This window comes from Podarcis gaigeae, assembly GCF_964106915.1.
Source record: "Podarcis gaigeae genome assembly, chromosome: 5".
Classification (NCBI taxonomy): Eukaryota; Metazoa; Chordata; class Lepidosauria; order Squamata; family Lacertidae; genus Podarcis; species Podarcis gaigeae.
In genome coordinates this window covers 5,780,197-5,805,880 of record NC_139681.1, presented here as the reverse complement: position 1 = coordinate 5,805,880, position 25,684 = coordinate 5,780,197, and the positions used below count along the sequence as shown (strand labels likewise).

The following is a 25,684-nucleotide window of genomic DNA, read 5'->3' as shown; positions in this document are numbered from 1 at the left end:
GTGAAAAGTCTGTTATCTGACATTGAGGGTTTCTATGACATGACAATTAAGAATAATTTTGAAGAAGTACACAATGTAGGCAAAAGTTGGCATGGTTTTAGGAGCTGATTTCCAATGCATGTTTTTGTTTAAATGGATTTTGATCTCATGCCATCCTGGGGAGTATGAAGAAAATGAGAAGATAAAGCTGAGATTGAGTTGTATTGCTGATGAATCAACTTGATTCAATAAACATTTTGATCAGTTAAAAACTTGTCCCATAGTCAGACAGGCAGATTTTTAAAAAATGAGTTACTTTAATGTAAGAATTTACAAATTATCTTGGAAGTGGGATTCCACATCTTTCCTACGGAGTGAGAGATGCCTTTTTAAAGATGATGCCAACTGCAACATATGTAAGCATTGTCTAGAAACAAAGGGAATTGTTTGTTTTCCTTGCTGAATGGTAGATCACAGGGATGCAAGGGCCTCAGGTGTGATGCCTGGATCCCTTGAGTGGATCCCCAGAGATCCACAGCCAGCAGATCACTGCAGATGCTTCTGACCTAGATGGACCAAGCGTTTGAGAGCTTCCTGTCTTTCATCAGAATTCTTGTTTATTTATCTGCAAATTGTTGTAAATTTAATCAATTGATTGTCAATGTTAAAATTTAACAGGCTAAGATTTTAAAAAAGAAAGAAAATGACAGCCCTGTTCTGATTCACAAATCCTCTCAGGCTGTCCCATGTCAATATTTCCCTTCTCCTAAAAGCAGCATCCTACAAAGCGAGACTTCTTGGTTTCCACCCATCCCAACACTTCCTTGCTTTGGCTTATGAACAGGCACCATGTTATTTGGGCCATGTTTTCTAGGACTGTTTGCATGCAACGTTCTGGGCTTTACATCGGAAGTGCAACCTGTGTGTGAATGAGTCACTGACTCAATGAGGTGTGCCTCATTGTCAGGCTCTGGTTAATTGAGCAGTGGGTATCTGAACCCCTGGTTTTGAACAAGAAATAAATCTTAAGGAATGAGATGAAATCACAAGAGTCGCTGGTGGCCTGTGGTTGTTTTCTCTGTTGCCTGCAGCAAATCAGCTACTTATAGTATAAAGCAGTCTAGATGCCATGCTCCGTTAAGCCAAAAATTAAAGAGACAAGCCAAGAACTTAATTTCTAAAAGGAGAGGTGCTTTGTCTCACTTTCTGGAACAAATCATGTCTTCTGTCCTGGAGGTTTTGCCTTATGTTTCAGATGCCTAGAAGTAGGCTATGGTGACTCAGATGGGGGGGGGGGGAGAGAGAGAGAGGACCATTGTATCACATTTTCCAGCCTTGAAAAAGTGGTTTCCAACATTTGGTTTTGAGTCCCACCACCTGTGCTGGGGTGGGCATGGAGCTGTGACTAGTAGTTGACCCATGCATGTCTGGAGCTGAGCCAGAGCAGTATCTGATCAATCAGAAACAGAGGCTGGCAGAATCTGGCGAGGTGAGTCCTTAGCCAAAAAAACGGGTGGACTCAGTGATGGAACTGACAGCAAAAACATCTTTGACAGCTGACATGAAGGCTGAAACTCCACCCTTAGTGGCCGTTGCACATGTGGGCAGGAGGACGGGTGCTTAGCTACCTCCTTGTCTGCTGCTTTCTGCTTGCCCCAAGCTACTTCCAAAGTCCAAAGTGGCTTAGCAGTCAGGAGAGAAGGTGGTAGGAGAAAGACAGGCTTGGCAAAGGCGCTATTTGGCGTGGCAGTGCAGATTTGCCCTTGGTTTGCCCTTGAAGGGCAAAACGAAAAGGTGGGAAGAGGGGACCACCAGAAACCGTTAGAAGGAGGCATTGCAATTCCTTTGCTCCCTTGCTGCGTTGAACATCCTGGTGTGAAGGTGCCTGGGAATGCACACACCTCAACATTCAGCATGACCCTAAGAGCTCCTTATCAGCTGCCATAAAATACTGTTGAAATTATTCTCCTTGCAGGTGCAGCTGGAGTTTGAAGGGGGGTTGGTTAATGCGCCAAAGGAATCGAGTCCTAGGTAGAAATCTGATACGAAGTTTCAATGCAACCCATCACTTTTGAGTTTTCACATATCCCTGGGGTGGGTGAATCTAATTTTATGTCACCAAAGAATGAATTTAACAGCCTGAATTGCAGAATTCTGAACACAACACTTTTCATTGACAGCTCCAGCCAAACTGAAGGCATTCCAGATGCATTGCACTGATAACAAATGCCTTTTTAACCTGATTTGTGCAGTGTCTCCCTGAACAGCTGAGCAAACATTTCGGCAAGGCCTGTAATTGATGCCTTCCAATACCAAGTTTAATAACCCATTTGCACTGGAGAGTCTGCATGCTTAGCATCTACTGAGCCATATCCAGTTCCCCATGGGCTCGCCGGGGGTGAAGTTGAAAGCTTGAAGCAGGCTATGTCAGCGTACCTTGATAGAAACTGAACCCGTATGAGGAAACTATAAGAAAATAGAAAGGTCTACACTCCATAAGACAGATCTACACATATTCCTCAGTGTGGAATTTCTACCAGAAATAGCAGCCCTGATCGGAGTTGTCCTCCTCTACATACCATTTTGCATATTTACTGGTATGGCGACATCATCATGATCTGCAGTTCCCTGTCCCCCTAGCAGTTGCCAATATTATGAAGCAAAGGAGTCACACAGCAGTTGATAAGTCCTGAAGAAGAGGGACCCTGGTTAGCTTCAGTATGATGCTAAACCATGGTTAAAGGGGGGATGATTCCCACTGAGAAAGGGACATAGGTGTGCATTCCTGAAGCTGGCTCCCAATTTGCAAACCGCTGTTTTTGGAGGGCTGCTATGACGCCTCCACTGGACCTTTGTAGAATGCATGCTTGATTAATCCTTGTGTTGAGTTTCAACATGCACAATTGCGCAGGCACAAATGCATTTGAATGCATCCATAGCAACAACGGCGTTTCAGCGTGAAAGTCAGTAAGAGCAATCCACAGCGAGGCACCCCGTTCTCATCGTCTTAAGGGAAGCAGCTATTTAAAGCATCTTTGCTATAACTGTAACTCTCTTTTCCAGGAACCCACAGCCATTTCAGCCATGAAGATTTCCACAAAGCAGGTACTGTACATACAATCTTAAGACTCTTAAATATTTATTGGGTCCCATATTTCAGAGACCTTAACTTGCTTGCCTGAAAAGATATTGATGCCAGCTGCCTCCCGTTCCTTTTCATAAATGTTTCTAGTTTCTTATGGAAATTCTGACAGACAAAGAAGAGGGAAAGTCTTTACGTGTGCTTCGCTAGCTATGAAGTGGAAACGAACTGCCTAATTGGTCTCTGAAACAAAGATCCTTGTTCCGAGCTCTAGAGATGTTGCATACCCAGGAGTCACTGGCTGCAGGTCATGAGGGTCAAAACTCCTGTGCTCCAACATTCACACAATCACTACTGGGCTTCCTTCTCACCTGCTTCTTCCTCTATAACACCAACTAGGGGCTAATGAATGTTCAAAATTCACTTTTACAAAGACCCATTGATCACAATGGAAGTGTTCAGTGCAGGGGTCAGAAAACCTTTTAAGCAGGGGGCCAGTCCACTGTCCCTCAGACCTTGTGGGGGGCCGGACTATATTTTGGAGAGAGAAAAATGAACTAATTCCTATGCCCCACAAATAACCCAGGGATGCATTTTAAATAAAAGCACACATTCTACTCATGTAAAAACACGCTGATTCCCGGACCGTCCATGGGCGGGATTGAGAAGGCGATTGGGCCGGATCCGCCCCCCGGGCCTTAGTTTGCCTACCGATGAACTAGGGGCGAATGAATGTGCAAGATTCACTTTTACAAAGACCCATTGATCACAATGGAAGCTTTCAGTGTATAGCGACTGCTTTATACAAAGTGGGAGTTGTCATGCTATCAATGTCAAGCAATTGCTACCCATCTGGAACCACCATGAGTTGCTGATTTCCAGGATGCAGGAAGCCAGCCTGGCTTGTGTTTTAACATGCTAAATTCAGGGGTCCCTTGTTTGGCACAGTTTTAACTCCCCCAGCCTTGACTGAGTCTTACTTTGTTTGGACTCAGGAATACAGGGGAACGTGGCCCTCCACAAATGCATGACAGTACTTTGGCAGTCAGAATTTGGGAGGCACTTCAGAGATGACGAAGGGAAGACATGAAAGAGGAGCCATTCTGGCAAAGGAAGCCAGAGGGCTTGGTTCCCATAGCACACTTTAGCACCTTGCACCATAGCTGTCAACCTTCCCTTTTTTTGCGGGAAATTCCCTTATTCCATTTCCCGCTGCTTCCTGCTGCTATCCCAGATTGTTAGATATCCCATAGACTGTCCCCGGGACAGGTGAGACTGTTGATCCCTTATTTTCGAGGCTCCCTAGGACAGGTAAGGCTGCTGATCCCTTAATTTTGAGGCTGCTGATCCCTTATTTTCAAATCTGAAAGTTGACAGCTATGCCTTGCACCACCCTACATCCTTGAAGCAGCCTGAAGATGCAGAGTGAGTCCACTTTCTTTAGACCTTCTGCACCATGGGAAGATTGGCCTGCCTGTCTCTAAAGCTGCTCACCATGGAATCTGTTGGGGATAAAATGTGAGAGTTCTCTTATCCAATGTGAGAGTTCTGTATTAAAATTGACCCTTATTGGCCAAAGGCTCTGAGGAAGGGCCATAGCTTAGCTCTGCACGTTAAATCCCCATCATCTCCAGGGAGGTGCAGCAGACTCACCCGTGGACTGTTGGTCTGACTTTGTACAGGGCTGTTTTTATAATGTAGAGTTACATATCAGAATTAGGCTTCTTTTGCTGCTGGAGGCATTGTACTGAGTCTCTAACGTAAATAAGGAGCAGCACACTTGGGCACAGGTTCTTCTTACAACAACTAGAGTAATGGTGGCTGAAACAGATACATTTTGTAAAAATGAAACTTGTGAGACAGAGTTTGATAGGCATTTGGAAACCATTTTTGTGTGCTTTCTGGAACATATTGAGGCAAGCGGCAGATACACCACAAGCCCATGTTCTATTTATGTACCTTTTCTAAATTTATAACAAATCTTTCAGATGCATATGTTTGGTATTCTTTTTAAAGATATGAAAACAGATGTGTATCATATCAGCCACTGATATAGCTTTCGATGAGAAAGGGGTAAAGCCATCTCAATAGTCAGAATTCTGGGCAGTCCAGCTGGGAACCCCATTGAGTACTGGAAACTTGCCTAAAATGAATGAGTTTGACATGAAATATTTTGTTTGGGGCCACTTCCCTCGCACAGTTTATCACCTAAAACAACAAGGGGTAGGGGGAGATTTAAAAGAATGTGCTATTATAGAGAAAACTATTTTCAAAACAAAGCTGTCAATATATATATATATATATATATATATATATATATATATATATATATTCATATGGTACCAGAATGCTCTGCTTTTGATTATTTTTACAAGTACATTCTTTATAAAGGAGCAGATTGCACTGTATAATGAACCATGCATTTAAGCACAACTTCTCGATCAAAGGCCCCTTTATGTATTCAGGAGGGATTACAATTCTCCCTGATCCCTCGGAAAACAAATTTACAGTATTAAAAGTTTTCTCTAGCTAAGTTATTCAAGTAAAGTGAAGCCTATAAAGTGTTGTTGTAGCCCCGAGTGAAGGGAGGAGGGGAAAAAAACAATACACGTAGGTGATGCACTATGACAAGCTTCTGGCATTGATTGCATCTTTGAATTAGAGGCGTTTTTGAGAGCATGTTGATTCCTGATTCTTGAGCACTCCCAGCTTTAGATATTTAATGCATTGTTCTTTGTGAACTCGGGGCTTTTCATGGAGTGACGTGATGAACTTTACGTCCTGTGCAGAGCAAAAGATAACAATCAAAGCAGCCTCCCAAAACTCATCCCTTGGCTGCCTCCCTCCCCACTGAAGCAAACAGAGGAGCTTGTGCCGTCAGATGCTCTGTGCGAGCAGAGGGGCAGTTGCAGACCTCCAGGGTCGAGGCAGCATGTTTTTCTCCAGGTTTTTCTGCTTAATCAGGTGGTGGCAGAAGACTCTTGTTAGTTAACCTTCCAAATGAATCAAGTTCATGAAACGCTTGATGCTTCTGTGATAGTTCAGGTACAACAACAAAGGGCCTTGCCGTGCAGGAGGAACCTTAATTTGACAGGCTGGAGGTGGTGTTCAGGATTCAGTTGACCTGGAAGGGAGGATGGGCAGATAGGCAGGTGTGGACTATGGAAATGTGGAGTGGGAACTGGTATGTACAGGAATCCACATCCCCATGTTCAGCTGCATGATGTAATGTTCAAAAAGGGCCTTGCAGCACTTTAGGCACAGCTGGAAATTATGACTCTCCCTATGGGAGATTCCTTTATAAAGATAGATGGATTCTGGTCTGTATCAAATTTGCATATATTTGTTCCTAAACGTCCATTCCATCCTGTTTCTGTATTTATCTGCAACTTACCCTTTTTTTTATTAAAAAAAATGCATGCAAAATCCTATTTGATTTTTTTAAAAGACTATTTAAATACAGTTGTAATTACATATCCTATTGCAGTATGCATATTGAAATAATTTTATCTTAATGGATGCATTTCTAAATATGTTTTATCCTAAAACGTTTTGAGCCAAGAATTGTGGTCCACACATTAGTCTGGGAAGAGTGAAACAGGTCAGTCCACACTGGAATCCACACAAATGGAATTTCTTAACCAGTTTGATCCTTAACAAAGAGAAGAAGCAAGAGTCGAATGACTCTGAATTTTAGAACTTGTGCGGCATGTTGAAAGTGCTAAAAGTGCTGAGAGATAAATGAAGGAGATTCTTCTTGAACGAAACAGGCTTACTTACCATGTTTCTCTTTCTCTCTCTCCTGCCACAAACAGCAACAGCTCTACATTGGCTCAGCTGTTGGCGTTTCACAGCTTCCCTTGCATCGCTGCGATGTGTATGGTAAAGCCTGTGCAGAGTGCTGCCTTGCTAGGGACCCATACTGCGCCTGGGATGGTGCCTCGTGCTCTCGCTACTTCCCCACCGCTAAGAGGTAAGGCTGGATTTGAGTGTCTTTCCACTACTCCTTCAAGGTCCTCACCTGATTCCTTAAGTGACGGTTTCAAGCAGTAGTGGGCACCATGGTGGGGCAGCAGCGCACACCTGACTGTCGGCCACCTGCATTGCTGTGGGGTGTGTGTGGCATGGCATGAGGCAAATGCACTGGTGGAGCCAATCCATCAGGCTTTCCACCTGACCACCACTTAGCCCTGTGACCAGCAGTCAGGTGAGTGCAGCAGCCCCATCTTCCACTACGGGTTTCAAGTGATACCCGACCCTTGGTTCCAAAACTTTCCCCTGGCGGACCACATGAAAATTGCCAAAAAAAAAAAACCATGGCAGTTTGCTTCATGATTTTTCAGCCCATTGTAGCAGTGTGCTGTGCTAAGTGCTGTATGATTCTTATTCTATTTTTAATTGTCGTTTTTATTTTTTATATTCTATTGCGCTACAACGGGATTTCCACAGAAGAATGCGTAGAAATAAGCAACACAGTGAACATGCAATTAATAATCAATATAAATATTCAGTGTGCATCTTCAGCCACTGATCCCTGGACACATTATGAACCACCACAATTTGGGAACTCCTGGCTTAGACTGTGGCCACATTCAGGTGTTCACCTGAACACAAGAAGGCTTCACCTGGGAATGGAGTCAGGAGTGCACATTGAAGTATTGCGCCAATGAGTCTGGCTGCGCAGGCTCCACTTCTGGTCTTTGCATGTTTAGTGCAAAGGTCTGAAGACTGTTTCTGAGCATGCTCTGTTGGACACCTGGGAACTCTGTCTTGTCAGGGTTCCAGATCACTCAGACATTTCACTTAGAAACCATCTTCAGACCTAAGCATACAACTATCTGGAGAGGAGTCTGTGTACCTGAGGACATTGGATCAACCCCTCATGCAAGTCCCTGAGAATTTCCAAAGATAAAGCCTTCCTGTGCTGAAGCAAATTCCTGAACACACTATTCATGGTGGCATCCATCTGTATTGAGAGACAATGGAGAAGTCTGCCTTTGGAGGTGAAGTCAAATCATTGGGAGGTTGCAGCACCTGATGTGTCAGTAGAGACTGATATGGGAGAGACATGTTTTGTTGCAGTTTGTTCATATTGAGCCTACAAATGATTTAGATTAGCAGGTTTCCTAATTAGTATAAATTTTCCCCATATTTGTGAGTAGGACTAGATCAATGGGTATAACCCTAGCTCACTGATCTGAAAAGCCACTGGGTTGTATTCAGCTACGTTTCAGCAGCAAACCTACTGAAAGCAACGGGCCTAAGGTGGCCATGTCTATGAATTTCAGTGGGTCTAAGTAGTACTTAGACTGAATATAGTCTAATATATCTTTTAGATTTACCTAATATCTTTTACATTTTGACTAAATCCAAAGAAGCTTCACTGAATACAACAGATGCCAGGGGTGAAAAATGTGAGGGTTTTTCCTGGCTCCTTGACTTCTGCTTCCGTGATGCCAGCATCTTTGGTTCCATCATTGTTCAGACACCTAATCCTCTTTTCTCTCCCCCACAACCCACTTGTCTGACTCCTTCTTCCTTCGCTGTTTCTTTTCTTCTCCAAGCGAAGTGTTCAGCCTCTTCACAACATCTTTGTTTGCCCTGTTCTTTCTTCTGCTCAAAAGCATCTCTTTTCCATGGGTTCAACAGGGAGTTTTTTGCCACTACTGTTTTGATACAAAGGAAGTGGACAAAGCAAACACAGACATAGTTCTCCTTTCTACAGTGAAGATTTTCTTTTTGAAAAGGTACAAAACATTATTAAAGCAAAGAAAGAGAGATCCAGTAAGTGGTTTGGTATTGCTTAAAGTCATGTTGCTATGAGTTGTAATAATAATTTTGGTACTGATTCAAGCCACTAACTGGTTTTTAACCTAATGTTCTAACCAAGACATATAATTCATCCTATTCTGTGGCAAGCATTGCTTTAGATTTTTTAACCCAAGCACCTGAGGTTTACTTAAATTCTGACTCTAATCATCAGTACTTCATTGTCCTGCATCACCAAACTGGTGGCCAAGCCATACTGAATAACTATTAACTCATACCTTTTATGCACATTTTTTCTCTCCCATAGAATCCTGGGAAGTGCCATTTGTTAAGGGTGCTGGGAATTGTAGCTCTGCAAGGGGCAAACTACAGTTCCCAGGACACTTGAGGCATGCTTTAAAGGTATGGCATGTACGCTGTGGGTTAAACCACAGAGCCTAGGGCTTGCCGATCAGAAGGTTGGCGGTTCGAATCCCTGCGATGAGGTGAGCTCCCATTGCTCGCTTCCTTCTCCTGCCAACCTAGCAGTTCAAAAGCATGTAAAAGTGCAAGTAGATAAAAAGGTACCACTCCAGTGGGAAGGTAAACGGCGTTTTCGTGTGCTGCTCTGGTTTGCCAGAAGTGGCTTAGTCATGCTGGCCACACGACCTGGAAGCTGTACACCGGCTCCCTCGGCCAATAAAGCGAGATGAGCGCCGCAACCCCAGAGTTGGTCACGACTGGACCTAATGATCAGGGGTCCCTTTACCTTTATGTACATAGCAGTCTAGAATGGAGATGCTTAGCCTTTTTTGGCAGCCTCCCTTGGTCACATTCCAGCAGCAGGTGTTGCCAGAAATGGGTGTCCCACACAGGCTCACAGTCCCCCCCCCCCCACACTCCCAGTTGATCCATGCAGATCATCTGAAGAGGACAGTTATTGCCCCCTTCCCAGTCATCGGGAGGTTTAATTTGCACTGTGTCTACTTAATTTTTAAAAAAGATTTTGTTGCCATCAGAACTAGTGGGGTTTTGGTTACCAAGAAGAGGGAATAACCATTTGAGGGAGTGGATCTTCCCTGGGCCAGGGGTTAGCTACCCGTAGCCTGGATACCTCTAAATCTCTGTTGATGAAATGGAATAATCTAAAGAAACTGAGTTAGAGAAATCTTGGCTGATCTCACTTTCTCCGAGAAGATGCTGCATTTGAGATTGGGCTGCATACATGCCACACACTGAAAGCGCATTTGAAGCGTGTTATTTACCTCAAAGAGTTGTGTGCTTGTCATTTGTTACAGGTTGCTAGGAGGTGTAACTCTGAGAGGGGAAAGCGGCAGTGCCCAGAATTACTGGAGGGAAGGAATGTGTTTTGAATGTGCTTTAATGGCATTGTGTGCACATGGCCGTACTCTAGATTGAAGGAAGCCATGGCTCCCTGGTGCGCACGCCAAACTCTCCTGAATCCAACTGCCTGCATCTCAGACACTTAATTTAGTTGAAATCAATACCCCTCAGGGCCTTGGCTACTGCAGCAACAATGCTCACTTGGGTTGGAATTATTGACTTCTGAATGCGAACACTGTCAGAAAATGGTTTGGATTGTTGTTCACAAAAGGAATGGATCATTTCCTTCAAGCATCCATATCTCTGGGTGACATCTCTCTCTGAATATAACTAATAATAATAATCCCTAGCGTTGTCTGTTTGACCCATTTGCTTTCCTGACAGAGGCATCCAGCAGGATTTCCCCAAATTGTTTTTAAGCCAAGAAAATCTTCACCAGCTCAGTTTCTGTGGGTCAGGCTGCCCTTCTAAAGTATTCCCCCTCTTTTTGTTGTTGTTAAGTCATTTAGTTCTTCGTGACCCCATGGACCAGAGCATGCCAGGCACTCCTGTCTTCCACTGCCTCCTGCACTTTGGTCAAACTCATGCTGGTAGCTTTGAGAACACTGTCCAACCATCTCGTCCTCTGTCGTCCCCTTCTCCTTGTGCCCTCCATCTTTCCCAACATCAGGGTCTTTTCCAGGGAGTCTTCTCTTCTCATGAGGTGGCCAAAGTATTGGAGCCTCAGCTTCAGGATCTGTCCTTCCAGTGAGCACTCAGGGCTGATTTCCTTCAGAATGGATAGGTTTGATCTTCTTGCAGTCCATGGGACTCTCAAGAGTCTCCTCCAGCACCAGAATTCAAAAGCATCCATTCTTCAGCGATCAGCCTTATTTATGGTCCAGCTTTCACTTCCATACATATCTACTGGGAAAACCATAGCTTTTACTATACAGACCTTTGTCGGCAAGGTGATGTCTCTGCTTTTTAAGATGTTGTCTAGGTTTGTCATTGCTTTTATATATATTTAAAAATACAGTGAATGAATGCAATGGAGATTTACTGGTTCCTCTAATATGTTTCCTTTAGACGCACTAGACGACAAGATATCCGAAATGGTGACCCTCTGACTCACTGCTCTGACTTACAGCATCATGGTAAGATGGTTGATCATTAAGATGGTTGATCATTACCTTACTCAGCCAAAGGAAAGGGTCAGGAATGGAACCAGAGCAAATCTATTCCTCTTTACCTCTTTACCTCTAGGAAAACAAGCATAACAGCCTCCTATGTATGCTTACTTGGAAGTCTAGCCCACTGAGTTCAAAAGGGTTTACTCTCAAGCAGTGCTTTTTTCTGGGGGTACGCAGGGGTACGCATACCCCTAAACATTTTGTGAATCTTTGTACTTTTGTATTTATTTTTCCCTGATTTGAACTATAAAATGGTGATTTTCTTGAGTCAAAATGAGAGTACCCGGTGCCGGATTTACGTATAAGCTAAACAAGTTATATCTTAGGGCCCCACTCTGTTGGGGGCCCCAAAAAAATTTAAAGGGGAAAAAAACTGGATGTACATTTCTAAAATATAAGATAAAAAACAAATAAAATAAAACCTACACACAGCAGGAGTGGCAAACGGCTTTAGATACCTATTAGGTCCATAAACTACCATATAGCATATATTCAACACAAAAATCAGTGACAATTTGTTGTTGACAAAGGACAGCTGGACATATAAAGGGCCCCATTACTTTCAGTAGCTTAGGGCCTCATCAAACCTAGATCCGACCCTGAGAGTACCCATAAACATTTTTTAAGAAAAAAAAAGCCCTGCTCTCGAGTAAATGTGTGTACAATTGTAGCCTAAAGCTGCAGTGCTTTGATTGTGATGGCTGCACTGCAGGGGGCTGGATTAGATGACCTCAGGACACCTTCCAACTCTACAATTCTATGATTCTATGATATACTTATGTAGGAATAACTCCTATTGAATATGAAGAATTTGCTTCTGAGTAGACACACTTACCAGTACTATTGTGCTGTAAGTAAGTGTAAGTGCCCTAATTTATACCTTACTAAATTTTTGCTCATTCATTTTACTAATAAACTTTTTTCCCCCCTGCAAGCTTTCCCCTAATACATGCAATTTTGTACGTATCTTTTGGTTAATAAATGCAAACTGGATGGGGTTGCATTACAATGTGGAGAAATGGTTTATGTTTGTTGTTGTTTAGTCGTTTAGTCGTGTCCGACTCTTCGTGACCCCATGGATCAGAGCACGCCAGGCACTTCTGTCTTCCACTGCCTCCTGCAGTCTGCTCAAACCCATGCTGGTAGCTTCGAGAACACCCTCCAACCATCTCGTCCTCTGTCGTCCCCTTCTCCTTGTGCCCTCCATCTTTCCCAGCATCAGGGTCTTTTCCAGGGAGTCTTCTCTTCTCATGAGGTGGCCAAAGTATTGGAGCCTCAGCTTCACGACCAGTCCTTCCCGTGAGCACTCAGGGCTGATTTCCTTAAGAATGGGTCGGTTTGATCTTCTTGCAGTCCATGGGACTCAAGAGTCTCCTCCAGGTTTATGTTTACTTAGGAGTAAGTCGATTCAGTTGCTGCAATTCTATGCATATCTGGGAACATGCCCCACCTAATTCAGTGGGACTTACTTCCAAGTAAACATGCTGGTTATGGGCATCTGCTTTATTCAGTTGCCTTAGTTATAAGCCGATAGTACAAAAATCTTGTACTTTGTTAAGGTGGTATAACCAGGTTATTGTAGCCCCAAAGCCAGAGTTTTTCACCTTTTTATGGCTGGAGTATTAATAATTTCCATATATGTTTTGTGAATTTTCTTCACGGGCCAAAATGCCGTCCTGACTGCTCAAGATGTTGCTTTAGAGCTGCCTGATTTCTGCATTATTAAGGAGTTAGGCTGATTTGCAGCCCATGATGAGGAAACGATTTCTAAGCAGTTCATTATGTTCAGCCATAACGCTGACTTTAAAATGAGCCCCACTGCCTGATGGAAAACTAGGAAGTGGCAAAGTTCCTCCACGTGCTTTGCCTGCAGAAGGAAGGTCATAGGATCAACTCCTGGCAACTCCAGTGAAAAGGAGGCAAGGATGGGAAAGATCTCTGCATGAAATCTTGGAGTGATGCTGCTCTTCTGAGAGGGTGTTTCTGGGCTGCATAGGACAGTGGCCCGACCTGGCATTGAAGGCGGCTTTGCATGTCTGTAGGCTTTGTTGATGCCAGCTGTAATGGTTATATGGGGTTGCTCATGCGTAAGTTGCCGCCACTCCTGGCTAGGTAGCCTAGTTAAACCTTTCCTGGCTGGACAGCCCCTTCACTTCGTGGCTGTTCAGTTGCTAGCAGAATCCGTCAGTGGGCGTTTCTTGAATTTCTTCCAGCAAAGAAATTCTTTGACGCCAAGTCTACGCCTACTTTCCCTGCCCGGAAGTCTTCTGCGCAGGGTGGGTGTGGGTAGCGGAGGACCTGTGCTCTCCCCGCTGGTCTCCAGCGAAGAGTCCTCTCTCCGATTCCCCCATCCGCCCCCCTTTATCCCTGGTGTTACGCTTAATTCCTTCCCCAGCTGCTGAGTCCCCTCTCTCCCTGCTTGGCCCTTCTCCGGCATTGCTTGGGAGCCCTGCCTCCACTCCTGTCTCCGATGTCAGTTCCCTGACACCAGCCTTCTACAATGCATGTTGAACTTGCACCCTTCGTATCTGCAAAGGGTGGGACACTGAATGATGCAGTCAGGCCTTCCTCTCTGGAGGAAGAAATGCCCTCGTCCACCACCTTATGAGGAAGATGGTCCCCTCTGAAGCGAGCTTCCTTGGCACCAAGCCATGTAGTAGTAGTAGTCATACAACAGTCATACCTCGGGTTAAATACGCTTTGAGTTGAGCACATTCGAGTTGTGCTCCGCGGCAACCCGGAAGTAACGGAGTGCGTTACTTCCGGGTTTCTCCGCTTACGCATGTGCATACGCTCAAAATTACGTCACGCACATGCGCAGAAACGGTGATAAGCGATGCGTGCGTGTGCAGACATGCCATCACTAGATACATTTACCTCGAGATGCAAACGGGGCTCCGGAATGGATCCTGTTTGTATCTAGAGGTATCACTGTAATAATAATTTATTTATACCCCGCCCTCCCCAGCCAAGACCGGGCTCAGGGCAGCTAATAACCAATAATAAAAACAAGTTGATTAAAATACAATTTTTTAAAAAAACAAGATTAAAATACAACATTAAAACATTAAGATGCAGCCTCTTCACAGGAAGAGAAAGGAAAAAGAAAGAGAGGGAGGGAATCAAACTGATTCTAAGCCAAAGGCCAGGCAGAACAACTCTGTCTTGCAGGCCCTGCGGAAAGAGATCAGATCCTGCAGGGCCCTGGTCTCATGAGGCAGAGGGTTCCACCAGGCCGGGGCCAGCGTTGAAAAGGCCCTGGCTCTGGTTGAGGCTAATTTGACTTCCTTAGGGCCCAGGACCTCTAGGGTGTTGCTATTTATGGACCTTAAGGTCCTCTGTGGGGCATACTGGGAGAGGTGGTCCCATAGGTACAAGGATCCTAGGCCGTATAAAATCACTTACAGTGCAGTTCTGTGCTCGCCTACTCAGAAGTAAGTCCACTGAATTAAATGAGGAAAGTGAGCCTAGAGAATTGCAGCCTAACTGGGACGACTTGGTTAAACCAACCAGCAACCTTTTTGTTGGTTCTACAGTTGTTCACTCTGGTTAGTTGATTGATAGCTGCTTGTCTCTCTTCATTTTGCTTGTATTGGGGCAGTTAAATAGCACTATAAAGTATATGGTTATTGATTTAAAATTCCCAGGCCAGGCACAGGATGGGACATAAACCATTTTCCCCAGTTTGCCAATTATTCACATTCCAGTACAGTACAGGAGTGGAAAATACAGCTTTTGATCTTATGCAGCACTGCCCTCTACTGGAGAGATGCAGCTATTCCTGGTTTTATGCTATACATAGAGTCTCATTAGATAATCCTTCATGTGCATGCAATAGAAAAAAAACGCGAGACAGATACAGGATAAATATGTTCTTTGTTGTTATTTAGTCGTGTCCGACTCTTCGTGACCCCATGGACCAGAGCACGCCAGGCACTCCTGTCTTCCACTGCTTCCTGCAGTTTGGTCAAACTCATGTTAGTAGCTTTGAGAACACTGTCCCACCATCTCGTCCTCTGTTGTCCCCTTCTCCTTGTGCCCTCCATCTTTCCCAACATCAGGGTCTTTTCCAGGGAGTCTTCTATTCTCATGAGGAGGCCAAAGTACTGGAGTCTCAGCTTCAGGATCTGTCCTTCCAGTGAGCACTCAGGGCTGATTTCCTTCAGAATGGATAGGTTTGATCTTCTTGCAGTCCATAGGACTCTCAAGAGTCTCCTCCAGCACCACAGATATAGATTGTGACTAATGTCTTGCACACACTACTTCCCAAACCAAGAGCGGGAGCACACTGGATGGAGAGTAAACAGGAATGGGCAGACAGCCAGGCCTTGTGTAGACACAATATTTTCAAAGCACATTTGAAGCACACTTCCCACCCACTCAAAGAAATCTGGTCATTGTAGTTTATCCACCACAAAGTCACAGTTCCCTGCAACCCTTAACAAACTATTGGGCCCATATGTGCTCTGGATGTGATTTAAAGTTGTAGAGTGTACACAGCCCAATAAGACTCTGTTCTGCTGCCATTAGAAATAAAGTTTTTCATGTTGCTGTTCATTCCCAATCCCCTGTGTCAGGGGTTCAGGAGCAGAGGCACAGGGAAGAGAGGAGATGGAGAGCGAGGGGGAGGAATCCGAGGGGAGCGCAGGAGATGAAAGTAGTCCGAGGGATTCCATGAGCCTCTCCAGCGAATCGGAAGATTCACAGAAGGGGGAGGAGCTGAGCGACTCAGCGTCGGAAGAGTCCAGAAAGGGCAATGCCCCAGCGGGCAGGAGGACCCAGAGGAGGAGAGAACAGCGCAGAAGGTGGAGCAGGGCTAGGATCTTAAACTGGTGCGGAAGGGGTGGTGATTCAGACGGGACTTCGCCGATCTAAGGTCTAAGACGTAGGGCTGCACGCTCTGGCGTTGAAATGGAAACTAAACTTCAATAAAGACTTTTGTACATTACATCAACCTGGCGTTGGTCCTCTGTGAGCTGGGACCTAGAGGCAGCTCTGACACCCTGACACAACACTTCTCAAGTAGAACCATTTCTAAGATGAAACTCAAAAGTCGCTCTGCTCATCCCCCTAGGTAAAGGTAAAGGGACCCCTGAACATTAGGTCCAGTCGTGATCTACTCTGGGGTTGCGGCGCTCATCTCGCTTTATTGCCCAAGGGAGCTGGTGTACAGCTTCCGGGTCATGTGGCCAGCATGACTAAGCCACTTCTGGCGAACCAGAGCAGCGCACGGAAATGCCGTTTACCTTCCCGCTGGAGTGGTACCTATTTATCTACTTGCACTTTGACGTGCTTTCGAACTGCTAGATTGGCAGGAACAGGGACTGAGCAACGGGAGCTCACCCCGTCGCGGGGATTTGAACCACCAACCTTCCAATCAGCAAGCCCTAGTCTCTGTGGTTTAACCCACAGCGCCACCCGTGTCCCCAACATCAGGGTCTTTTCCAGGGAGTCATCTCTTCCCATGAGGTGGCCAAAGTATGGGAGCCTCAGCTTCAGGATCTGTCCTTCCAGTGAGCACTCAGGGCTGATTTCCTTCAGCATGGATAGGTTTGATCTTCTTGCAGTCAGAATGGATCTTCCTGCTCATCCCTCTACTGAGGGAGTATTCCATTTACTTGCTGGGAATCAAGTTATCACAACCCAAAGAGAAAAGAAAACCGGAACAATTCATTTCTTATTGATTTGGTGTCTGTTGATGACTTGATATTTCATTTTTACAAGCTGCGTGGTCATAATTCATTTTCTTCACACCCCCACACACTTGCGCCTGGATGGCTGCATGTCGTTAATGTACGATTCCTGTGTCAACATCAGAGCAACTGGCCTGCCAGCTTTTTTCCTTTTGGCACCACAGTTTAGCAAACAGCTTTTTGTTTGCTAGATTAGTGCACAGCCAAAATGAAGTCAAACAAGACTTGACAATGGATTACATTGCAAGAGGCTCTTAGCCACATACTCCTCATTTCTAGAACAAACAAACAAAAATGGGGTTCTGTAGAGTCTGAACCTCAAGCAACCCCCCCCCCACCAAAAAGACCAATCTTAATCAAAGTAAACTTGTGCGATCTAAACACCCTTGGGCATTGCTGTGGGCTGTGTTGCCCGTTGCAGCACAAAAAATGTTCAGCAATCCCATGACACACTTTAGAGCAATCCATTTATTTTCCTGGGCTCTCGTCTAACAATGTGCCGTCTGTGGCAGTCTAAGAGCCATGAGCAGAGGGGAAATGAACATTAACACCTTTTCAAAATGTTTGCCCAAGAGGGCTAGTATTGTGGACTCGGAAGCAGTTTTCATGCTTTGGCGTAAGGAGGTAATTGTCCTCCTTCTTGGGCAACCTATTTCGCAAGTAGAAAAACATACAGCACGCGGTGTAAACCAGCCTTTCTGTTTTTGCTTATCCTTTCTTGTGTATTTGCTCCCAATAGTTATTGGGCTATTGCAATTTAAATCCCATTTTTAAAGGAGGGGGGCGGTTAAAATGAAGTCTTGAAATCTTAGACCTTAATGCCTTTTTGGTGCTGCAGCAGAAGCAACTGCCATATAAATCCAAAGGCAAGCCAACATTTCTTGCAAATTGATGGATAACTTGGAAACAATGTTGTTACAAAAAGGAAGTAACTTATTTCACTTTCTTTCACTCGTCCTCAAGGTCTGGTTTATTAGGCTTGTTATGTTTCCATAAATTATTACGGCTTACAAGAGGAAATGATTAATTGAATACTGTTTCCACAAAAACAAGATTTCTGGTCATTAACAGCTGCAGCAGCAAACTGCAGTGCCGTATAACCTAAACACACTTCGGTATTTTATTTTATTTTTGAAAGCCTTACATTTTATGGCTTTATGTTGAAGTAGATCATAGACCTCTTGAGGCACAACTAGATCTTCTGACACCACACCCAAACTATTGAAAACTTGTTCACCCATTTGAAAAAATATCTCATCTTTTAAGCCAATGAAATGAAACTAAGGGATAAAGTGAGTCAACTTGTGCCATGAATTAATATATTTGTTTTTAAAAATCTTTGTCATATAATAATTAATTAATGCCCAAGTATGTGGGGTGTTTTTTTGTGTTTTTTTAAATAATAGACTCCCATTTAAGAAAAGAGCATGCTTAGGACTAGTGCAGTCATTCCTGATGGTTTAGTAATACATAAATGAGTTAAAATATCCTCTGGGATCATGCACTCCCTCCCCTCTCCCTTCTGGGACACAAATTCAGGAAGGTCAGGGCTGGACCATGTCAGCCTGAGGTGCCCCAGGACCAGAAGCTCAGTGACAAGCCAATAGCTGGGCCCAAAGAGCGAGTCAGGACTGAAGAAGAGGCAAGACCAGGGAGATACATGACCCGGAGGCTGTGCACCATGTTGTCTTTTCCCCTGGCTCCAGTCTACTCCCACTGCTGGCTCAGGATTTGGTCTACACATGACATTTCTCTGTAGTTTATTGAGAAATACTACTGTTTTAGATGGTTTCCCTCAAACCAGCTTCAGCCCGAAAGGGAAACTCAAGCCATGTTCCGTTAAGCCCAGGTGTGTACGTTTGAGACAGTCGCTGCCCATGCACAGGTGACAGCTGGGGAGGTTACAGGGGTGGAGAAGCCAAGAAGGTAATGTGCATCAGGTGGAGACATCCCCGCTCTGGTGTACACACCAGCAGCAGGCTAATGCAACTTGAAACAGCGTTGCTGTGTTTTGAACCGCTAATCTGTACATATCCTGAGTCAGACTGTCAGTTCCATATCACTCTGTATCACCTGCTCTGATCTGCAGTGGCTTTCCAGGATTTAAGGTGGCTGTCTCTCTCAGACCTACCTGGAGATGTCTGGGACTGAACGTAGGAGCTTGCGCCTGCCAAGCTGTCCCACTGTGCTGCAGCCCTTCTCCAAAAACAGGGACGCACCAGATGTCTTCATTGGTCAAGAAAGTCTCAGCTGGACCAGAAAGCCCTTTCTACTCCTTCCTGCCCAGAAGGATGCAGCGGCCAGCCTGGGTGGGCAGAGTCGGTCCAGGGCTTGACGTTCAGTTCTTCTAGTAACATTCAGGTGTCCTTGTTTTTCCTTCCTTGTTCCCTGCAGATAATCCAAGTGGACATGGGCTGGAAGAGAAGATCATCTACGGAGTGGAGAACAGCAGCACTTTCCTGGAATGCAGCCCCAAATCTCAGCGTGCTCTGGTCTATTGGCAATTCCAGAAGCAAAATGATGACCGAAAGGAAGAGGTATGGGCTCTTGAAAGTGCATCCCAGGACTTTCTGGTTCAAAAGCCTGTTCAGTCTCTCTGGCCCAGTTCTCAAGAATCTGGGACCCATGGGTCTCAGCCGTACCACTTCAGGATTGTAGCAGCAGGACTCACATGATAAAATGTTCCTGCTTACTACTACAACAACAACACCCCTCCCCCCCAAAAAAAACCCTCTACATAGATGAAATGTCAGTGAGAAAGGCTATAGTCTAGCGTTCTCACTGACATGTTGCTGGGCCCTTTAAAAAAATAAATATACATAAAGCAAAATTCAGTTTTGTGGGGCCCCATCTTCTGTCTGAAATGACCAAGGCACAAGTTTGTAGTTTTATTCCTCCCCCTGTCCTGCTTCTTGCTCACTCTCCCCCCCCCCCAAGAAAGCAGAAGAGTTGGGTGTGGAAACATCTCAAAGAAATTGGGCTGCTTCCAAACCTGCCAGTTTTAGGAGAGACTGTGGAGGCATTTGGGAGGTGGCAGCTTCTATATCCCTGCCTCAAGGCCCAAGATTTACCTCATAAGGAACAGTGATTAGGTGGGCAACAGCTTTAAGATGTCTAGAGAGCCAGACTCTCCCATCCTTATGAGGTAAATAGCTTGAGCTCAGGGACTCAGCTGCTGCGCTAAACCCATTGTTAGTGTAAGCTCTTAACATTCCTCCATGGTGGTCATTTGTTTTTTGCTTCCATGATGATCTTCACCTCAGGAGCTCAAAGCAACGCTTTTCCCGTATCCTCAGTCTGCGCCATCTTTGCACCTTGCAGCGGCAGCAACAAAGAGGTCCTGAGACCCTCATGAGGATGCTTAGCTTCTGAAGTAATCCCCATGGAAAGAAAAAGCTTTCCTGGCCGTTATAGACGGAAATGGTTAAGTGAGGAGTTCGGTGTCTCCGCTCCTGCCCTTGCACAGTTACCTATATAATAATATGGTTGTGCTTTTCATTTCCCCAGGTGCTCTGGGGGATTAGTAGGAATGTAGACATCCTATAAGTCTGGAAGGCCACTTCATCACCTCATTTTTAACAGAATAACCTTTCCCCTGCTGGCTAGATGCCACCTGAGGGTGGGGGAGAGGAAAGAAAGAAAGAAAGAAAGAAAGAAAGAAAGAAAGAAAGAAAGAAAGAAAGAAAGAAAGAAAGTTAAATCTTATTTTGCATGAAGAATCCAAAGGACATATTTTATTCACAGCTAGAGGTTTTGTATGGTTAAGTTTCTAAAAGCTCATTATTTGAGGGTTGGGTGTCCCCCCCCCAAAAAAAGGGGGGTGTGAAGAATAGAGCATGCTCTGTCATGATACGAAATAGCATCTGGCATTTGTCCTTCTTTAGCCACATGGATAAAGTTGGTAGATTTTATTATTTGTGCAATCCTTCACATGTTCACTCAGAATCATGCTTACTGGGTTAAGTGGGACTTACTCTCAGGTAAGTGTACACAGGATTGTAGCCAGTGTATGTTCCTGTGTATATATTATTTATAAATGTACACACACACACACACACACACCTTTGGCAAAGAAATGGAAGATGGCAGGCAGGTATCTCCACTAGTCCGTGTCTCCCAAAATGATCTCTGGCCAGGTACCGTTACTACATAAGCTGTGGCTGAAAAGTTCTTTTGTTTCTTCATTGGCAGTGGGGAAGTGGGAGACATGGTTTCACTTAGAGACCTAGATTTGGACCAGAGGACGCCAGCTCCTGCCCCACATCTCCTAAGCTCCGTTCAAATATATAAAAGCCATGTTCAAATATATAAAAGGATGTCACATAGAGGAGGGAGAAAGGTTGTTTTCTGCTGTTCCAGAGAAGCGGACACGGAGCAATGGTTCCAAACTACAAGAAAAAAGATTCCACCTAAACATTAGGAAGAACTTCTTGACAGTAAGAGCTGTTCGACAGTGGAATTTGCTGCCAAGGAGTGTGGTGGAGTCTCCTTCTTTGGAGGTCTTTAAGCAGAGGCTTGACAACCATATGTCAGGAGTGCTCTGATGGTGTTTCCTGCTTGGCAGGGGATTGGACTCGATGGCCCTTGTGGTCTCTTCCAACTCTATGATTCTAGGATTCTATGATATTTGGATCCCCATCCCTTCCAGAAAACCTTAGAGTAGCATTCTGTTTTTATATCAAAGCACCTCTGTTAGGTAGTTGAGGCTAAGTCACCTAAAGTCTTGTTCAGTGAGCTTCTTGGCTGAGTACAGTTTCAAATCCTGGTCCTCTGCTATCCAAGTGTACTGCACGATGCTGGCACACAGTGTTGAGGCTTTGTGAGAGAGCCGGAGAGGACTATTGAGAACAGTGACCCCCTTTTTTGCCTCCTTGACAGATCAAAGTAGATGATCGCCTGATCCGGACAGAGCAAGGTCTACTGCTGCGGAGCTTGCAGCGGAAGGACTCGGGCATTTACTTCTGCCACGCTGTGGAGCATGGCTTCATGCAAACTCTCCTCAAGGTGACCCTGGAGATCATCGACACGGAGCACCTTGAAGAGCTGCTTCATAAAGAGGAAGAAGGAGATACCTCCAAGATCAAGGAAGCTTCTAACAGCATGACCCCAAGCCAGAAGGTCTGGTACAGGGACTTCATGCAGCTCATCAACCACCCCAACCTCAACACCATGGATGAGTTTTGTGAGCAGGTGTGGAAAAGGGACCGCAAACAACGGCGCCAGAGGCCTGCCAATGCCCAGGTGAACACAAACAAGTGGAAGCATCTACAAGAGAACAAGAAAGGCAGGAATAGGAGGACCCATGAGTTTGAGAGGGCACCACGGAGTGTCTGAGCTACAGTTACCTCTAGGAACTTCATCCAAGTAGAAACTTGCATAGACAAGATAACTGGAAATAAAATGCAATATACGTGAACTTTCCCCATGGCATTTTATGTGGATGTTTACAAAGAGCTAGCAGGCTCAAACAATTTCCATCTTGTTTGAAATGAACCCAGTTTGTTTGTTTAAAAAAACACAAACCACTGACCCTCTACTCTCCAGCATTTTGGGGACATAAGCTTGTTCCGAAACTAACTTATTGTTTCATGGGATCTGCAGCAAGGCTGTCTGGGCAATCCCCTTTGGACTTGAGGTATAAAAGTGTCACCTGCCATTCTGCCATTTTGAAAAGGAAAAAAAGAGGGAGGTGCAGTACAGCTCTCATCAGCCATGCTAATTTTCCTGAACTTAACTAAAAACTTGCATGGACCTTTATCCAGCTGATGAACACCTTCCCACTTGGTTGTACACATGACTGTTTTTTGTCCCCCCCCCCCCTTTCTGGTCTACAAGTCCTCTTGTTTAGATATGTACTGGAAGAAGGAAATCAATACTGTGCTTGATTGCTTACTGAAGTCGGAGCGCCATGAACCATTAATTATCTGAAGCAGCAGCAAGCGGAACATTCTGACCTACTACTGATGACACCCCTAACCTTTGACCTAAAGATGTATTTTATTAAAACAATTATTTAAATGTACCACAACCAATATGCAGTCAAAGATAGCTCTTGGTGGGTGGGTGGGGGAGGAAATAGAATAGGCTTTTGTCTGACAGTACTCTAATATTCTAATTTTTAATTATTTTAAATAGGGAAAACAAAGGTTTCTGTTGCTCAATTTTAAATGTCTGTTATCAAACATTTGTTCAACACAGTCAGCAAACTCAGCTCCTTGCCAGACATTCTCTATGATGAGTAACTTCCAACCTGATTTATCCTTCCAAACCAAGTTTTTTTCTGGCAAAAGAGTCTGTATTGCATGGACAGATTTTCTTTTTTCCCCCTCCCTAATTGTTCAGTATGAAAGACTTCAGCTTGTATAATACTTTGATACAAACAGAAATGGATTGAAGCAATGAAGGGAAACTTGGTTGACTTAAGCTGTATATTTTATTTTTAATTTCAAAAGACTGTGAATAGCATTAAAATATCTCCTCTGCTCATGACCTCATTATGTGGATGGCAAAAACTCAACACTGTAAGATGCAGAATCCATCTGACCTGCTCATACAGTCAATGTCGTGGTTTTCAGATGGCATTCTGGCAGTGCCTTGTACGTATTCTTTGGAGATGTCTAGGGTATCTCAATGAGAAGAGCTGCACCTGGGTAATATTGGGTATGTATGACACAGAAAGCAAGCATGAAGCCTAACAGACTTGGGCCAGGTTGTTGTGTGGACAACACAAATTGGAACATGCCCCAGAATCTCTTTGATGCAACAGGGCCTCCAGGGCATTCAAGTTTATGTGAAAATAATGCCCCAAAAGTAGAAGGTCTGAAAACTGCTGGATTAGCAAAGTGTTGGCCTTTATCCAGAGAATAACGGGTTGCCAAAAGACTGTACACACACACAAGCAAGCCCACACAGATATATGAAGTACAGAATGCACTCACTTAAAAGTAGAATAGATTTTGCAATATTTCATTACTGGATATGGGGTCTCTTATCCCAGTTTAGTTATCCCTACTAGTATTGGCAAACTTATTTCCATGGGCAAATTTGTGCCATCTACATCCAGCTTTTGCATTCCCAGAATTTCCAACTAGCCGTGGTTTTACATTAGGAACGATATAATAGTCCAGCAGCATCTTTAAAAAGGTACAGTGGTGCCTCGCAAGATGAAATTAATTCGTTCCGCGAGTTTTTTCGTCTTGCGATTTTTTCGTCTTGCGAAGCACGGACTTTGGAAAAGCTTCAAAAACCACCAAAGTCTTCAAAAACCTCAAAAAAGGCTACCACACCACATGCTATGAGTTGCTCCTCGAAGTGAATGCACGGTTTTAAGAAAAAGGAAACAAACTTGCAAGACAAAGGAAACAAACTTGCAAGACGTTTTCGTCTTGCGAAGCAAGCCCATAGGGAAATCCGTCTTGCGAAGCAACTCAAAAAACGAAAAACTCTTTCATTTTGCGAGTTTTTCGTCTTACGAGGCATTCATCTTGTGAGGCACCACTGTAAAGGACCCCTAACTATTAGGTCCAGTCGTGGCTGACTCTGGGGTTGCGGCGCTCTTCTCACTTTATTGGCCGAGGGAGCCGGCGTGCAGCTTCCAGGTCATGTGGCCAGCATAACTAAGCCGCTTCTAGCAAACCAGAGCAGTGCACGGAAACGCCGTTTACCTTCCCGCCGGAGCGGTACCTATTTATATACTTGCACTTTGACATGCTTTCGAACTGCTAGGTTGGCAGGAGCTGGGAGCGAGCAACAGGAGCTCACCCCATCACAGGGATTCAAACCACCAACCTTCTGATCGGCATGTCATGTAATATTGCATAAACTGCCATGGCTTACCAAGAATGGTGCATCTGATGAAAAAGTTTCCAGCCCAAGGCAGCTTACACCACAATAAATTTGTCGGTCGCTAAGGTGCTAGTACTGGCTCTAGGGTCTACTTTACAGGGTTGTTGTGAGGATAGACAGGCTATAGAACACGTTGGCAGATTTGAAATGCTATTAGAAAAAGGAGTGTAGAGCAGAGGAGAATTCAGGGTGCATAGATTATATGTAGTATGTGGGGCTATCCCACACACGAGGCAAGGTGAGGTGACCATCTCAGGTGGCAGGATCCACAAAAGCAGCAGATCCAGCCTCCAAGGAATACATTGCCCAATGCTACTGCTACACTACCCCCTTGGAGGCCAGATCTGCTGCCTCCTGGGCAAAACCACCCCATGCTGCCCCTATACTGGCTTCTTGGTAGATCGGAGGCATGGCTGGTCTCTTTCTACGCCTAGGGAGGAAATGGTGGGAGCTGCCCTCTGGAGTTTCTTGGGCTCTGCACCCACCTGGCGTACTTCAGAGTGGTCCCCATTCCTTCCCTCACCTGCCCCACTCACACAATGGCCTTTCATTCCCATTTCAACCATTGGATAAGGTTGATCTATTGAATACTGCAGAAGAAAATGTGCACCAGCAAGCATTCTTGTTTGCCAAGTACAGTTTTATAAATCAATACAATCCCATCAGATGGACTTTATGACACTCCACAATCCATTTTCCCTATGACTCATAATGCAGTAAATATAAGTCTATATAACAAACACATTCTTTCACGAAGGCAATTCAAATCCTCTTGTCACACCAATGCTTTTTTTTTTTTTTGCTAAAATGGGTCATTTGTA

General features: G+C 44.6%; 1 protein-coding gene across 1 annotated transcript in view; it reads left to right on the top strand.

Moving 5' to 3' along the window:
* SEMA3A (semaphorin 3A) overlaps nucleotides 1-23,507 on the top strand; it is a 193,278-nt gene extending 169,771 nt beyond the window's left edge. The window contains exons 13-17 of the mRNA XM_083738745.1: nucleotides 3,043-3,084; nucleotides 6,877-7,034; nucleotides 11,222-11,289; nucleotides 19,413-19,555; nucleotides 21,897-23,507. Coding sequence (XP_083594871.1) covers nucleotides 3,043-3,084; nucleotides 6,877-7,034; nucleotides 11,222-11,289; nucleotides 19,413-19,555; nucleotides 21,897-22,352 — 867 coding nt within the window. The 3' untranslated portion in view covers nucleotides 22,353-23,507. The remainder of the gene's footprint in view (nucleotides 1-3,042; nucleotides 3,085-6,876; nucleotides 7,035-11,221; nucleotides 11,290-19,412; nucleotides 19,556-21,896) is intronic.
* The last annotated feature ends 2,177 nt before the right edge of the window (nucleotides 23,508-25,684 follow it).